At 55.1% G+C, this 17,303-nt stretch overlaps 1 protein-coding gene across 3 annotated transcripts in view; it reads right to left on the reverse strand.

Moving 5' to 3' along the window:
- Positions 1 to 17,303, reverse strand: part of Tpst2 (tyrosylprotein sulfotransferase 2) — a 38,042-nt gene that overhangs the window by 1,719 nt on the left and 19,020 nt on the right. For 2 of the 3 annotated variants that reach the window (XM_051161740.1, XM_051161738.1), the window contains exons 2-6: positions 11,250 to 11,312; positions 6,552 to 7,463; positions 5,293 to 5,491; positions 2,615 to 2,665; positions 370 to 418 (exon numbers count right to left, since the gene is read on the reverse strand). In XM_051161740.1, the coding sequence (XP_051017697.1) occupies positions 377 to 418; positions 2,615 to 2,665; positions 5,293 to 5,491; positions 6,552 to 7,432 (1,173 nt within the window). In that variant the 5' untranslated portion in view covers positions 7,433 to 7,463; positions 11,250 to 11,312 and the 3' untranslated portion in view covers positions 370 to 376. Of the gene's footprint in view, positions 1 to 369; positions 419 to 2,614; positions 2,666 to 5,292; positions 5,492 to 6,551; positions 7,464 to 9,809; positions 9,925 to 11,249; positions 11,313 to 17,303 lie in introns of those variants that run through there. The other variant, XM_051161739.1, reaches the window with a different exon arrangement.

Below are 17,303 nucleotides of genomic sequence, written 5' to 3' on the forward strand. Positions count from 1 at the left end.
GTTGGAGTCCCATGAGGACAACTGTGACAGCACTCACTGCTTTGTGCCAAGGCCGTTATCTGTTTTCTGTGTAGGTGTGACAGGCTCCACTAGGTATGATGTTGCTTAGGATTTCTGTCTCCATGGTCCTTCTGGCTCCTCCCCAGGACTGGAGAAGCCACCTTTGGTTGGTCCAGCATCCATCCCTACCGACCACACCTCCCATCCAGAGCCCAGACCAAGCTTCCATTCTATAAATAGCTCCCTGGCCAGTCACCATGGAAACGAGATGGGGCTGGGACTGTCCACCTTAGTGGACACATCTGAGAGACAGTTCAGAGGCTGGCACTCTACGGCTGGGAACCTCACTGAGGCGGCAGGAAAGCTCACCTGGAAATCACGAACTTCCCAGGTGTGCGGAGGTGCTGTTCTGGTTCACCTGCAGGGAGACAGGCAGGCGAAGGGGTCAAGGCCAAATGATGGATGAGGGGGTTCCGCTGAACCCGTCACACACACACACACACACACACACACACACACACACGACACACTGTGCTCAGGACAGGATGACTGTAGCTGTGTCCCTAGGATCTCCTAGGTGACAGAGCCATGTTTTGTTTGTTTGTCTGTTCCACCTTCCCAGGCCTCCACCCCAGTGCTGACCCAGGCCTTAAAGGTGTAATCTAGGGGCCTGGAGAGATGGCTCAGAGGTTAAGAGCACTGGCTGCTCTTCCAGAGGTCCTAAGTTCAATTCCCAGCAACCACATGGTGGCTCACAACCATCTATAATGGGATCTAATGTCCTTTTCTGGCCTGCAGGTGTACATGCAGGCTGAACATTGTATATGTAATATGTAATAAATAAATAAATAAATAAATAAATAAATCTTTAAAAAAGAAAGCTGTAATCTAGGAGGACATCTCATGAAATATCGCAAAATCTAGAACTCACGGAAAAAGCAATGGAGCCAGTTTGGGCCAGTTTGGGCAGGCATACTGTGGTCATCCAAAAAGGTCAGGACCCCACACAGCAGGCAGGGGATTGCAAGGCAGCAGGGCATGCCGTGGAGACAGAGTCAACCAGCACAAGACCGTACACAGCAGGCCAAAAAGGGCAAGATAATCTGACCATTAAGATGGCAACTGCCAGCCTGGAGAGATGGATCAGGGGTAAGGGCACTGCCTGCTCATCCAAAGGTCATGAGTTCAATTCCCAGCAGCCACATGGTGGCTCACAACCCTCTATAATGAGATCTAGTGCCCTCTTCTGGTGGGCAGGCACACATGTAGGCAGAGCACTGTATAGATAATAAATAAATAAATCTTTTTTTAAAAGGTGTATCCCAGCACTCGGGAAACAGAGGCAGGTGGATCCCTGTGAGTTCAAAGCCAGCCTGGTCTACAATGCAAGTCCAGGACAGGCAAGGCTACACAGAGAAACTTTGTCTCAAAAAATTAAAAAATAAAAGGCATGAAATATATATATACACGTCAACTGCCATAGGGTGGCTCGCTCTTTATTTTTCTAAAATGAATGAAACACAGTTTGGGGAGATGGCTCAGTTGGTCAAGTGCCAGCCATGCAAGCATGAGGACCTGAGTTCGGATTCCCAGCACCCACTTAGGATAAGGGGTTACAGAGGCACACGGCTGGGAAGGTGGAGGTGGGAGGACCCCTAGGGCTCACTGGCTAGCTGATGCAGCCCGAACACTGAGCCCCAGGTTCACTGAGACTGTCTCAAAATACAAGGTGGAAAAGATGTGTGTGTGTGAAGAGAGAGAGACTGAGGAGGGTGCCTGATGTTCACATCTGGCCTCTTGTGAACATGTAAACATGTGTACAAACACACACTACCACACACATAAAAATAAAGATATATGCAAGATCACTCATCTCAGGATTGTCTCGTCATTTGAAAGACACATCCTGCCAGTCCTGGCAGCACATGCCTTTAATCCCAGTACTCTGGGAGGCAGAGGCAGGAGGATCTCTGATTTCGAAGCCAGACTGGTCCAGGACAGCCAGGGCTACACAGAGAAACCCTGCCTCAAAAAACCAAAATACCAAAAACAAAAAAAGAAAGACTGCCATCTTAGGCCCGAAGGAGCCTTAACGGTGGCAGAGCATAAGCCCATGTGTGAGAGGGCGGAGGCTGTACTCGTCCTCACAATTATGGACTCCCCGCCCCTGCCCCAGGGACAACTCAGGGATGGTGGGCTCAGCTGTGAGACACATGGGGACGTGTGGTTCGTGGCCCCTTAGTTACATGCCCCATGACCCTCAGCTCTCGTTTCCTGATACAGAAAAGTGTGTCTGGGGATGTGCCTGGCAACTGTCACCTTAACAAGATGGGGTGTAAGTTAGAAACAGAAAGCCCTCACAGAGTCCATAGCCATCTCTCAGCCAGAACACAAGGAGCAGGACAGCTTAGGAAAAGAACTGCTGGGATTGGCTGTGACTACAATCACTCAGATACCCCTCTGACCCAGCTCTACTCTGCTTATGACAAGGAAGTGTCATCTACCCACCCCTCCATCCATCCATCCATATCAAAGTGGAGCAGCCATGGACCAACTACAAGCTGCAGTCCAGACAGGACAACGGAAAGCAGACCCCTGCTCTGGGCTTTCTAACCTGAAAATATCCTTTCAGATTGGCTGGCGTTTTATAGTCTCCTTTCAAGACCTAGGAAAGAAGACAAGTGTCACTGTGGGAGAAACGGGCAGAGAATAAAATCCAGGTCATCACTGACTCCTCTATCCAGCTACCCACCCACCTGCCCATCCTTGGCCTTCCAGCTCTCCTCCCACCCTCCTGTCAGTTACACAGTTCTCTCCCACACCCCTCTCTTCACCTATGCATCCTATCAACCCACCCATCTACCCATCGCAGATCCATCCATCATCTGTCCTGTCTGTCTGTCCACCTGTCCATCCATCCACCCACCCACCACCCGTCTTCCCTCAGCAACATTTGCTGAGCACCTCTCATTGCTTGTACATGGGACAGCGTCAGTCAGGCGACTGAAGCTCTTGTTTCCCTGCAGCATCTACTCCGGCAGGGGCACGGGTGGCAGGCAGATAACAGGACACATAACAGGCATGTGAAGCCAAGGATGTGGCAGGAAGGCAGCAAGGCAAAGGGGTGTGACTGGGAGTGGCCGAGGGTTCCCACAGCCATGAAGGTCTCACCATGAAGGTGAGATCCGAAGGACAAGTAAAGCCAGCCAGGTTCCATGGGGAGGAAAGGCACTCGGGCAGAGGGAGACTGAAGCCTTGCGGGGCGGACAGCGCCCTGGCAGAGCCACCCGAGGCTGCCAAGCGCAAGTCCAATGGGGCCCAACTGTGGGGCTTTACCCATTAACACAAATATCGCTCATTCAACCTGGTGTGTGGAGACCTTGAACAAATCAACATGGGCTCTGCATAAACATGACTAATGAGAAGCCTGACATGTTCAGGGCCAAAGTCTTCAAACCCACTCACTTGCATTTCCATGAACAGCCTCGGTGTGGCCTAACCCCTGTATCACAGCCGCCTGTGGCTTGCAGCCACAGTGACCAACCACACACCTGCACTCACAACACACACGCACGCACGCAAACACACACATAAAATAAAAGTTAAAAGGAGGGGCCCTCAGTGGGCCTTCCTGCTGCTGCTGCGGCCACTTGTGTGTTTCTGTCACTGTGAGGCCTCTACCATGACCACAGCTAGCCTCTTTTCATTTTTACTGACACAAGCCAACTACCCACATTTGTGCTCTACAACACGGGTCACGTGGAGCTTCTGTAGGAGAAGGAATATAAAACACAAAAACGGAATTGAAAGAACAATGTTTTTGAATAAGAACTAATAGTTTTTAGTTAAGAGCACTGTCTGCTCTTCCATAGGTTCTGAGTTCAATTCCCAGCAACCACATGCTGGCTCACAACCACCTATAATGTGATCTGGCGCCCTCTTCTGGCCTGCAAGCGTACACGGTATACATAATAAACAAATCTTAAAACAAAACAAAACAAAACCGGGCACAATCACAGCCTCCCTGGGAACGCCCACAGTGCCGCTGCAGTGGGGCTGCTAGTCAGGTCTGCGCCTCTGTACACACCTAGACATTCATGAGGCAAAGCGGCTGGAGCCCTGGATGGCCTAAGGTGTTTTCTTTGTTAAAGGAGAGATCAGGGCTGGGCTGTAGCTCAGTGGCAGAGCACGTGGGTTCAGCCCCAGCATGGCACACGCAGAGGACGAGACGTGAATGAGGGCCAGGGAGGCGACCAAGACTTCTTTGGGCTAACTGGGGATTGTAATGCAGGCCTGGGGTTCTAGCTATTCAGGAGGCTGAGGCAGGGGGATGGTGTCAGCCCAGGAACTGAGCAACACAGCAAGACCATGCCTCAGTGAAACACATCAAAACAACACCCAGAGCACTGAAATTGAGGTTGAGGGGAAGCACACCCGTGGCCACGGGAGGAGCACAGGTGTGAGGCTGCTCTGCACTACACAGTGAGACACTCTCCACAGAGGCACGGGCAACGCTGTGGGGAGCACATTTAGGGGCATCCATCGCCACACGAGTATCAGAGTGCCTGTGCACACCACACACACAGTATGGCCTCCACACACCTTAGATACAAATACAAAACTGCGCCCTGAGTCTCTCTGTGACGCATGGTGTGCAGACACCCCAATAGCTACTAGTCGCAATCAATGCGTCAGCCTCACCACCATGCTACGGCGCAGCGAACTCTAAGCGCCAGGCACCGGTGTGGATGCTGAGATAAAGCTCTCAAAGCTGGAGGGCGCCAAGCAGACATGACGGTGAGCTAGTGAGCTGTGCTTATAAAACGCCTCATCAAAGCCACTTCCCTTAACCATTGTCACCACAGAAAACGGTAATTTCAACAGCTTCCGGCCTGAGAAATCAACACAGTAACTCAGGGGACAACAGCGCGGTCCATTCTTTCCTTCTGTATGTTTGCTCCCAAGACTTGACGGGCTCAACGCATGTGGAGAAAGAGCGAAGGAGACAGCAAGGAAGGGCAAATAAGGTAACACGTGACCACGAGTAGCCGGGGAAACAGGACATTACATGTAAAGAAGACCTGAGACACAAAGTCAGCCACCATGAGAAGCCAGGGGGAGTGGGGGTGGACACTTGTGGGCTCTGAGCTTTCTTCTGGCTCAAGCCAGAGTGGAAATACCCAGGTCTGTATTGTTATGTCTGTTGGGCAGAACACTTGCTCAGGAGCCGAGACTGGAGTGGCCTACTGCCAAAGCATACGCTCACACCCCTGTGTGTGCACACACACTCACCCGGTGTGTGTTGTTGATGACAATCGGGTCAGGGTTTCCATAGTTGGGCGGGTTTGCATACGGGTCATAGCCGAGCCGAGCCAGCATGGGAGCGATCTGGGCCATGTCCCTCACCACATCCCCAGGGATGTGGCCAGTCCACTTGGAGAGGGCTTCCAGGTTCACGGGTTTGATGACCTGGTCTGTGGACCGCTCGATCCTGGGGAGAGAGGACAGTCTTGTCAGGTTGGCGGACACTCCCTGCTTACCGGCTAGGGCAGCAGGAAGGCTGGGCAGCCCTGGCTCTTGGCTAGCCCCACCCCATCAGCTGTGAGTGCAGCCTGGGCGCTGTGCCTCAGGGATGCGGCACACACTGGGCGACAGCACTGTGGTGAGAACAGTGTGCACTAGTGATGCAGTGCGGCTCCCTTCACTTGTGCATGCGTGTGAGCGTGTGTGCACTACGCATGCTTGTGAGTGCGCGCACATGCCTACTCATCTGTGTAGTACATGCTGATGTCCTCACTCTCCTCTCCACCTCCCCCTAACTTCACTGTGTTTGGCTAGGCTGGCCCGTGAACGTCCAGCATCTGCGTTCTGGCCTTTGGACCCATGCGGGTGCCAGAGAAGCTGGACCTGGCTGTCATGGTGGCGCAGCTAGCACCTTACACCGGCTGAGCCATCCCCCAGCCCCCTGTACTATTTTTCAATTTGTCTAGTTATCGTTATTATGTGTGCACTCATATCGAGTGCGCATGCACGTGTGTGTGTCCATGGAGTGTGTGTGGACGTCAGAGGACAGACAACCTTGTAGAGTTGCTTCTCTCCTTCCATTTTTATGTAGGTTCTGGGGTTCACACTCAGTCTCTGCCCCTTTACTGTTGAGCCATCCCTGCCTGTGTTTCCCTAAAGGTAACTGTCATTTCTATGACTAGCACCAGCATCTTGTTCTTGAGGAAAGAAAACATCAAGTACTAATACGAAGGCTGCAAGTCCCCGCGTACGCCAGCTTCCTACGGATGCCTGGCCGTCGGCCGCAGCGCACGCTTCCCACGCACCGTCTGTGCGTTTTCAATAGCACAAGAAGGCAACACTGGAGGACAGACCCCTCGGGGGCAAGACTCTGCTTCCAGGCACCCAATTCCCAACTCCTTTCCCGTTACACAGAAGGATGCTGAAGCTCAGAGAGGCACAGACACTTGCCTAAGGTAGCACAGCTCAAGAAGGGCAGACTCGACTGCCGCCCGGGGCCTGGGAGGAGCTGTGGGGGCCCCACTCACTTGGACAAGGAGACGCCCCCCGGCTTGCCAATGAGGTCCTCATGGTGCAGGACGGTGTCGCTCCAGGCGATGCCCAGGAAGTCCAGGATGCGTCTGAGGGACCGCTGCGGGTGCAGCACCAACTGCTCATAGTACACAGGCAGGCACTTGTCCCTGCCCACCTCCATGCACTGTGTGTACATCACCTCGATGGCCTTGTTCCACTTGGTGAGGCAGTCTCGGTAGCTGCTGAGGTCGAAGCCTGCGATGGTTACCTTGCGAGTGATCATGGAGTGCACAGAGGCCCGGCCGTCCCGCACCATCAGCAGGAACTTGGAGTTGGGGAAGAGGCGCGCCAGGTAGACGGAGGACTTGAGCGTGAAGGGGTCTTTGTTACACAGCACGCGCGCCGGCTCGCCGTGCTTGGCGATCACCTCCAGGATGAAGGCCTGCATGGCGGCATCCAGCACCTCATCCGTCACGCCCGCCTCGTCCAGCCGCAGCTTCTCCCGGCCGGATTTGGACCAGGCCTGCCGCATGGCCAGCACTCGAGGGATGATGCGTGTCTCCTCCCCACAGCGCACCTCAGGGTGAGCATCCAGCATGGCACGCATGAGGGTGGTGCCGCTGCGTGGCACGCCGCCCACGAAGATCAGCGGCATGGCCTTGCCGTAGCGGTACTCCACGTGGTCGGTACCCAGCATCACCAGCTCCTCCTGCTCTGGCAGCATCCTCCGTTGGTTCCGCACGCCCCCGAGCACTGCCCGGCACTCCAGCACTTGCTGCCCGAGCTGCACTGCGAGCACCAGGGCCAGCGCACAGCCGGTGGCCAGCAGCGCCTTACGCACTGACAGGCGCATGCCCAGCCAGGGGCGCAGGCCCAGCCAGGGGGCCCGCCTCATCGACGGGTCAGCGGTCCCACCAGGTGTGCATCTGTGGACAGAGGGACAGTGTCAGCAGGCCCATCAGGACACAAACAGAATGCTGGGGTGACAAGTAGGTGAAAACACCTACCTAGTGCTCCCCGCGCCTCCACCCAGGGGACCACGGTGGTCTCAGAGCTTCGGGTGGACAGCAAGACTCAATCCTCTCACCACAATGGCTGTGGTGCCTTGGTCAGCTGGAATTCCCTACCAGTGTTTCAGCTGAGGACAGTGAAGGTGGTTATTATAAAAATGTTGGAAATGTGGCACACGCTTTTAACCCCAGCACTCGGGAGACAGAGGCAGGCGGATCACTGTGAGTTCGAGGCCAGCCTGGTCTATAAAGTGAGTCCAGGACAGCCAAGGCTACACAGAGAAACCCTGTCTCAAAAAACAACAAAACAAAATGTCAGAAATGCTAGCTACTCAGGAAGCTGAGGCAGGAGGATTCCAAGTTCAAGCCCGTGTGTATGAAAACAAAAAGTAGGGGCTGGGTGCAGGGAACCATGGAACTGGCCTGGGCTCTCAGCCTCGAGAGGCATGCGTCACGGGTTGTTCATGTTAGAGTCCATGACTCGTGGGCACTGTGTGCCTTTCAGTGCCTGTGAAACTGAGGCACCCCCTCAGGCAGTGAACGTTCGGGCCACTTTGCGTTTCTCTGTATGCTCCCTCAGTAGTCACGGAAGCTCGGAAGCCTGAGAGGACAGCTGGCCTCAGACATTAGTCCTGTGTATCCTGTGTAACTTACATCACTGTATCCTGGCAACGACAACTGTATTGATCCTAGCGACTGCCACTGTATTCTGTTTCTGATAAGAGTATAAAAAAAAGTCTGATTGCTCTCAATAAAATTGTCACAGCCTCAGTCTTGCTGTGAACCCTACAACCCAGACCTGGTTTAATTTCTCACCAGCCGTATCAGGTGCCCTTGGTCTGGTAAGTACTAGAGGTGGTGCTGCAGCTCAGAGGGCGGAGTGCCTGCCTAGCACGCACATAGCCCGGGGCTTGACCACCCCCCGGCCCAGGGCCACATAAACTAGGCATGGCGGCTAACGGTTGTGACACCCCACATGTAGGAGGTGAAGGCAGAAAGATGAGGAGTTTGAGGCCAGCCTGAGACCCAGGAGAGCCTGTCTTAAAACAAACAACAGCACAGAAAGTAACCCGCAGGGCTGCCTGGTTCCTGCAGTACAGACGGGAACTGTGTCCCGGCTCTCTGCGCACGCCTGCCTCCTCCTCATCGCTCAGTTAATAATGATGGGATGAGTGCCTGATGGTCAGGGTCTAGCACCCAGGAGGAAACTGAGGCTAGGAGAGAGGCCCAGTTACCCGATGAAGAAGCAACTGAGCCAGGGTCCAGCTGGCCTGCCCCTGTGCCACATGGCAGGGATGGCGTCCTTCAGCACTGACCTTTCTTCTATCTGCACTTGGGACTTGCTCAGCAAGTTGGCAGTGAAGTCCGTGCACCAAGCCCAGGACGGGGAAGACGGAAGACAGGCAGCAAGGACAACGGCTTCAACGGTCCTGACCCTGACCCTAACAACTGTAACCCTAACCCTAACAATCCTAACCCTAACCCTGACCCTGGTGAAGAAGTGGGGAGCTTACAGGGGACCTGCATGGTGTGGTAATAAGCTCAACGCTCTAGAAAGACCCAGAGGGGAGAAAGTGGAGTCCCAGCTGGAAGCCAGCACAGCAGGATTGAGCCACAGCGGGGTGCTGGGAAGGGTGCCCCAGCCAGGAACAGAGTCTGAGGAAGGGCGCCCCGGGGCTGAAGGGAAGGGAATAGAACGAGGACAGTGCAAAGGGCTGGACCAAGTCTGCGGGCGGCTCTGGGATGCCTGCTGGAATCCAGTGTGGGAGGCTCAGGACCCAGCAGGGGGAAGACAGCTTGGAACAGGAATTAGAACACAGCTCCCCTCGCTAGGCCAGAGGGCAGGTCAGCTGTGCGTCTCAGTCCCTGCCCGTGTCACTGCCGACACCCAGGCCCCACAGCTAGAGGCTAGTACAGACAGGGTGTGCATGGGAGGCCAGCACAGACAGGGGACACATGCTGGAGGTCAGCACACACAGGGGACACATGCTGGAGGTCAGCACACACAGGGGACAAATGCTGGAGGTCAGCACAGACGGGGGCGCATGCTGGAGGTCAGCACAGACACGGGACACATGCAGGAGGTCAGCACAGACAGGGGACACATGCTGGAGGTCAGCACAGACAGGGGGCATGCTGAGCCCAACCTGATCACCTCACATGGGCTTTGCCTTGCCAGTGTCTGAGTCTGTTTCCCTGCTGGAATCACGCGGGTGGGTCCAGATTTACCCAGTTCTATCACTCCCCCCCCCCAACACTCACGCTGGGAGGTGACAGGTCCCCTGAGAAGGCCAGCAAAGGCCCTAGCTGTGGCTGGTCCTCAAGCTGAAGCCTAAACAGCAGAGAACTCACAGGCAGCCGGAGGGAAGGTGTTCCCGGAAGAAGGAACAGCCACCGTGAAAGCGCAGGAAGAGAGAGACCTGTGAGGGTCTGGGGAGGTAAGCGAGATGGGACACTGGATTTCAGCCTTGAGGCTTGACAAAGATCATCAAAGGCTCAGAGCTGGGCCAGTCCACCCACTGGGGCACGGCAAGTGGAAGACGGACATCACCCGAGGAAGCAGCCGCAAGCCTGGAAGCCAATGTGCTGAGGCCAGGGTGGCCACGGTCAGGGCTCCGGGTGGCCACCGTCAGGGCTCCGGGTGGCCACCATCCCTGGACCAGTCAGGTTCCCATCTCCACCACAAGCTGGGGACAGTCCACTGAGCTTAACGGCTTCAGGGTTGAGAAGCACCTGCCGAGGCAGATCACCCTTGCCCAGGGCCAGCAACCTGGGCATCGGATCACAGCAGGGACCTCTCTCTGAAAAGAAACTGTTCATCCCCTTCTGCCAGTGCAAAAGCAGGCTGCTCCCTGCTTCAGTTCAGGGTCTGGGATGGGTAAAACCAATCCCAAGGCATGTTTAGGGGACAGAGCCACTCAGACATCTAAGGATGCCTTCACGTGCCTCATAAAGCTCGCCTCGAACTCCGCCATTTGCAATGACAGTTGAGCCAGGATCCCTCGGAAGCCACCAACCACACCGTAACTGGAATTAGAAGCAGTGTCCTTTGGATTGAAAAGGTGGGGGGGGGGAGCTTTGGCTGTAGGCTGCTGCGGAGTGGGGCTGTACAGTGTGCGTGTGTGTGCCTGTGGTTGGCAGCTCATAACAGTAACTGGAGGGAACGGGGAACATGGGGTGGGAAAAGATTATCTCATGCCCAGTTTGACCCCAAGTCATTCACATGTCTCAGAGCCTGAAGTCCAGCAAACATCTCGCCTGTATTCCATGTTTTTATAATTCTAGAATGCTCAGAGATGCACAGCCAGGGCCCAGGCTTGTCCAGAAGAAAACAGCTTCTCTTAGGCAGTAAAGGCAGCAGGCAGGCAGTTCTGAAGAACTGGGTTCAAATCTTACCTCTGCAACTTGCTGGCTCACATTGTAGACAGGAGACTTTTTCCTGCAGCCAAGGGAAGCAGGCCTAATGGTAACCACCCCCAACAACGGGAACACTGGATGACGGCTGTAGCAGGCAGCCTACTGCCCAGGCTGGCCTAGAACCCTCACTCCTCCTGCAGTTTCCTGTGTGCTGGCACTCCCAGTGTGCATCAGGCTCTGGTGGTCCTGCACCTTAACTATCCAGCTGTGCAGCAAGCTCGCCCGCCCGAGGCTGGGGGTGGGGAACATGGAGGCCTTAAGGGGCCATGTCAGGACCAGACTCACCTCCCATGGATGCCCTCATTTCCAAGCACCAGTCCTCCAGCCCGCTCACCACGGCTTCCTGCCCTGCAGAGCAATGGAGATGCTGTGTCAGGAGTGGGCTGAGGCAGAGGGGCTTTGGGGATCCCCAGTGGCCTCTAAGGGAGCGACCGTGCAGACCTGTGCTGCAGTGGGGAGTCCCTGCTAACCTCCGTCCTCCTCTCAGGCCTGGGCTTTCAGGAAAAGTCAATAGCACATCAGCGTGCCTGTCACCATCCAGGAAAAGCTGGGTGTAGTTACCCAGGCTGGCTCTGCGCAGAAGCGAAGGGTGTCATGCACCCAGGTACGGCATTCCCTGTAGCCAGGCAGTACCCAGCCTCCACCACCCACCACCTGCCCTGTGCCTGCGTGAGTCACACACGTCTTGACGCTCCACGAGAGAACGCCTCTAATCAGCTAACCCAAGAAACTAACCGCACCTGTTTCCCACCTCAGTCTGTGAGACTCACAACTTAGTGCCCATGCCCTGGCTTCAGATGCAGGCTCTGTCCCTGTGGGCCTCGCATGCCAAGAGGGCAGCTCAGGGCCTAGGAGGGGGTTGGGGAAGGCAGGCTTCATAGACACACCCAACACCTGACATTCTATGTCCCTCCTCGGTCCTGTCTCAGATGTTGGGCTACGGATGGCGCAAAACGTGGCTCCAGAGATGAAGAGTCCCTCCCTGACCTTCGAGGCCGGGCCCTCAGTTTCCCTTGTTTATAAACACGGGCTGCTGGGAAGCCCCAGAGACAGAAGGGCACAGAATACCAGTAGTGACTGTCATTTCTGTCACAATGGGACGGAGCGAGAAGCAGCCACCTGTATGTCAGTCCTCATCTCTGCAAGCTCCCTGACTCTTCACCTTTATCGTTTGTTTTGTTTGTCTGTTCCTGTCTGTTCTGGGCTCTGGAAATCCAGCCCTGCTAACACAGTGAGGCCCAGCCGGAGGAGTCCCACCTCGCTCCCACACCACAAGATGCTCAGAGCCTGAACTCCGGGGCATGGTGGCTGCCTATCCACTAGGAAGAACCCAAGCAATCCAGGAGGGCATCGGAAGCTTCAGAGGCAGCTGGAGGCAACCTGGCTGCCCTCCAGAAGCCCCTGAAATGCTAAACATGTACCAGGCCTGCCAACCCCATGGCTGGTACCAACTACTCTCTGAGAGCCATGGGCCACCTGATGGCCCTCCTCCTCTGCGCAGGCCACCAGCACACTGCCACCGGGGTTGAGAAGAGGTTCAATTCAGCCAAATCAAGTAAAATATAAAATGTACTTTGCTTTGCCTTGGTCATAACTGACCAAAGGCTCAGAAAACCCTGTGGTTTGTGGGGCCTAGCATCCTGGGGAGCCCTGACCTAGATAAGGACTGAATGGCCACCAGCCTCTGTGGCCCTGGAGTGTGGGTGTCTCGTGCACTCAGCACTTTCAGGCTCATCTGAGCTTGGAGGGAAAACTGCCTCTGTGCTGACCTGTGTGTGCTAACATGTGTGTGCTGACCTGTGTGTCCTGACCTTTATGTGCTGACCTGTGTGTGCTAATATGTGTGTGCTGACCTGTGTGTGCTAACATGTATGTGCTGACCTGTGTGCTGACTTGTGTATGCTGACACGTGTGGACTTCTTGTCTGTTTTACCTAGACGGTAGTGTGGAGCCACTATTCCCACTGCACTTACACTGCAGTGGGGGTGATCCACAACACAGAGAGGCGGCCAGCAAGAAGGCTCAGCAGGTAACGGCGCTTGCTGCACAAGGCCGACCTGTGTTCGGCTCCTCAAGACTCACAGAAATAGGGAGAGAAATGGCCCCACAGAGTTGTCCTCTGACCTCCATACTCACACCATGGCACCCATCCTCCCCCATCACACACTCGCAATAACGGAAGAACATGATAGGGCACACGGAGGGTGTGGGCAAACACTAAGAGCTTTCGTGCCAGTGGCGAGCGGAGCATGTGCATGCTGTCAGGGGAGGGAGGAGACAGGAGGGAGAGAGCTCTGCAGGAGCAGCAGCCCGCAAAACTGTCAGTACACCACAAACCCCAGAACTGCAGCCACAAGAGCACTGTCACAGCCTCTATTCTGGAACTTCTGCTCACTGCTGAGCCCTGCCATACGACGCTGATGTGGGGGACACTGACAAGCAGGGGCGAGGTCCACAGCGCTCTTTTCTTACAGGAGGACCACCGGTCACACTAAGCCAGAGGCTATTCATACTCCGCTTTGCCCCTCCTCCCATGAGCCCTGTGTTTGCACGGCAGGCTCAGCCTTCTATGAGCCAGCTGGGTCTGTGAGGATGCCAGGCGAATGCAACTGTGCCCCAGGGTGGAATCACTGAGAAGGCAGACCAACTGGCACCCAAAGACAGCAGGAGAAAAAGATTAAAAAGCATTCAGGGGCTGGAGAGATGGCTCAGTGGTTAAGAGCGCCACCTGCTCTTCCAGAGGTCGTGAGTTGAATTCCCAGCAACCACATGATGGCTCACAACCATCTATAATGGGATCTGATGCCCTCTTCTGCAGATAAAGTACTCATATACAATAAATAAATAATTTTTAAAAAAGCAGCATTCAGATGCTCCCTGCTGAGCCCTGGAGGTCGGGGGTGGTGGGCCATCTTCTCTTAAAACATGCTTCTAGCGCTGTTGGTCACACTGGTTTCCTGAGATGAGGCACGTGTGATTATTGGGTTTTCTGTTTGTGTGCCAGATGCAGAAATGGTGCAGACTGCCTGCATTCAGACACTGCTGTGTGACACTGGCTGGTCATTGCCCAACCTCTCTGGGCTCCTCTGAGAAGTGGGGCTGACGACGATGCCTCTGGGTCTTATCACACTCGACTTGAACCGGCGGTGTGAGCGCGAGCAGCCTCCTGGACCGTGGGAAGGGGCTGTCATGAAGCTGTGTAGGGACAGCTGCCCACAGCAAGTGCTGCCCGTGGCCTGCAAGTGACCACACAGCTAAGGAAATGGAAAAGTCGGTTTCCAAACTCAGCTCTGTCCTTCAACGTTGCCCCACGCTGGTCTAACGCAAGTCACAAAATGGGCATCACACGAGCTCTCAGCTCATCCCCAGGCTGCCCATGAGCCATGGGAAGGGACGAGGGCAGCAAGTGTGGAGGGATCTGAGAGAGCCACCTGCCTCAGAGAAGACGTGTGTTTCCTGGGAACCTACTGTATGCCCGAACCACTCACAGTGAGAGCCAGAGGATAAAGCTGGAGGATCAGGTCACCCCCAGTTACACAAGGCCAGCCTGGGCTACATAAAAGGCACAGAGCTGGTGCTAATGCAGAACGAAACACCAGCTTAAGGCACAGACACCCACAGTGGAGGGAAGGAAGTGGCATTCTGGTCAAACCCATCTGTACTTTCTAAACTGGCATTTCCCTACACTCACCAGATAAAGAAGCTCCCAAGAAAAGAGCTGTGAGCAGAGGGAGCTGGCAGTGCATGGGCGGCACTTATGAAGTGGCCTTGGATGGCGGCCGGGGCCCCTGTGCTTTACAAACCCAGACTGGCTCTGTGTTCCTGCCTCAAGGGAAACAGCTCTAAAACTACCAGGTGCCAGGCAGTTATGTCACTCCTGCACCACCCTGCTCTCCCATGAATGGTTATGAGGGCGACCCTAGGCATCAGAGACCACCAATCCACTGCATTGGGGAGCCACCCAAGAAAGCCCGCAGTGAGAGGATGGAAAAAGCATTTCAGGTCATGGCTGCTGTTAAGCTTGAGGAACATGACGGTAGCACAGGGAGGAGGGCATGCAGGCCGGCACAGGGGAGAAGGGCATGCAGGCCGGCACAGGGGAGAAGGGCATGCAGGCCGGCACAGGGAGGAGGGCATGCAGGCCGGCACAGGGAGGAGAACATGCAGGCTGGCACAGGGGAGGAGGGCATGCAGGCTGGCACAGGGAGGAGGGCATGCAGGCCGGCACAGGGAGGAGGGCATCCAGGCTGGCACAGGGAGGAGGGCATCCAGGCTGGCACAGGGAGGAGGGCATGCAGGCCGGCACAGGGAGGAGGGCATGCAGGCTGGCACAGGGAGGAGGGCATGCAGGCCGGCACAGGGAGGAGGGCATGCAGGCTGGCACAGGGAGGAGGGCATGCAGGCTGGCACAAAGGACGAGGTCAGATGTGCTCTGAGAGCCCAACAACTCTGTCTCAGCACAGAAGCCAACTTAGGTGTCACATGTGACCATAGGTGGCTGTGCTCTCATTGTATACCTCACAGAACCGTGTGGCAAGCTGGCCTGGTGGTTACTGCTTGGTGTGTACACTTTCATGACTAAATACAAACAGGACAAGACTTCAGGACCTTAGGGCAAGGCCAAAGGGTTTCCAGTTCTTAGGCCAGTAGGAAGACTCAGGTGGCCAGCTTTGGAGAAAAAGAGAAAAATGCTTAATTTTGGAACACAATATTTGATCTTTCATAAAACCTGCAGACACACAGGGAACACTGCCTCCCACTCGTAGCCCACCAAGGTCTAAGGAGAAACCCACATGCACTTTGGGGTTAGTTTGCTGGGTTTATTTTGTTGTCTTTGAGCCGGGGACTTGAGAGGTGGCCTAGAGCTCCAGACTCCCCCTAACAAGGATCATGGGTGTGTACCACTTTGTCTGGATGGGTCTATATATTTTACATACATTTTGGATCTAACAGATCCCATAAACAGAACTATTACCACGTTTTACTAAGGCACAGGCAGGTCCCAGGTTGCGGGGGGGGGGGGCGCGGGGAGTCTGCAGCTAGAGGCTCTTAAGCCTTCGCACTGTTCACCACACACCCTTAGGGACAGTCTACCCAGTGCCCAGCTCAGTGCCTAGCTTTGCCTGGGCCTGCGGCAATGCCTCATTCTGGGCCTCTGTTCAGAGAGGCCCCAAGGTCCTTGTACAGGACAGTACTAACAGGAAAGGTCCAGGATGACCTTGCTGGAGCCCAGCTTCCTACAACTGCTTGGCCTCCTACACAGATCCTGTCTCCACTCAGCAGGGAGCTGGGGGTGGAGGCTGAGCACAGGGTAGAGTCCTGTATACCTGGCCGGGACTATCCGTCTGACTGCAAGCAATGTGGGACACGCACACACGCACACACCACACACACACTCAAGCACATGCATACAGGTGCACACACCACATGTACACGTAACACACACACACAACGCATACGTGTCATACCTGTGCGCGCACACACTCACACACACACACCTCGGCCTCACAGTTTCCTCAAGAGTCACCGTTACATTACTCTCCATCCAGTTTTAGAGCGTACTGACAAAGCAAGCACTCACGACAAGGTTTCTCTCTGCAACCCAACCTGATCTCAAATTGTGGCAATCCTCCTGCCTCGGCTTGCAGTGGGCTGACACCACAGTGTGTGGTTATGTGTGATCCCTTACATGTCCTATTTCTTCTCTGTAAGGTGAAATTGAACATCCACGTGCGTCCCACAAGGCACAAATATGGTGGTGGTCACAAAGTTTATAAAGGAGCGGGGGGCCAGCTTGCCCGCCAGTAGCCATGGTAACAGCACAGCACTTCCCTCCTGTGCCTGTGGTACAACCCAATAGTCGCCACTTACACAAAAGTGTGGCATATGTACTACACACTGCACTGCACTAAAACCACTGTCACCAGCTGTCACGGTCACCGAGTATGCAGGTGGAGGAGGGTTGAAACAGGGTCTCACTCTGGAATCCAGGCTGGCCCATGCCGCATAGTGAGTCCTCCTTCCTCAGTTTCCCAAGTGGGGGACGCCTGGTGTGCACCACAGTGCCTGGCTCACTTAGCCTTGACTTACTCAAAGTCAACCACACAGCGTGCAGAATCGGGCCTCCTCCTGGGTCCGCAGTACCACGTGTGGTGGTTCAAGCCTGTGACCCTGTGACCCCAGCACTCCCAAGGCTGAGGCAAGAGATCAAAAACTGGAGGTCAGCGCCAGGCAGTGGTGGCGCACACGCTTTTAATCCCAGCACTCGGGAGGCAGAGGCAGGTGGATCGCTGTGAGTTTGAGGCCAGCCTGGTCTACAAAGCGAGTCCAGGACAGCCA

Source organism: Acomys russatus, chromosome 19, assembly GCF_903995435.1.
Source record: "Acomys russatus chromosome 19, mAcoRus1.1, whole genome shotgun sequence".
NCBI classification, from domain to species: domain Eukaryota; kingdom Metazoa; phylum Chordata; class Mammalia; order Rodentia; family Muridae; genus Acomys; species Acomys russatus.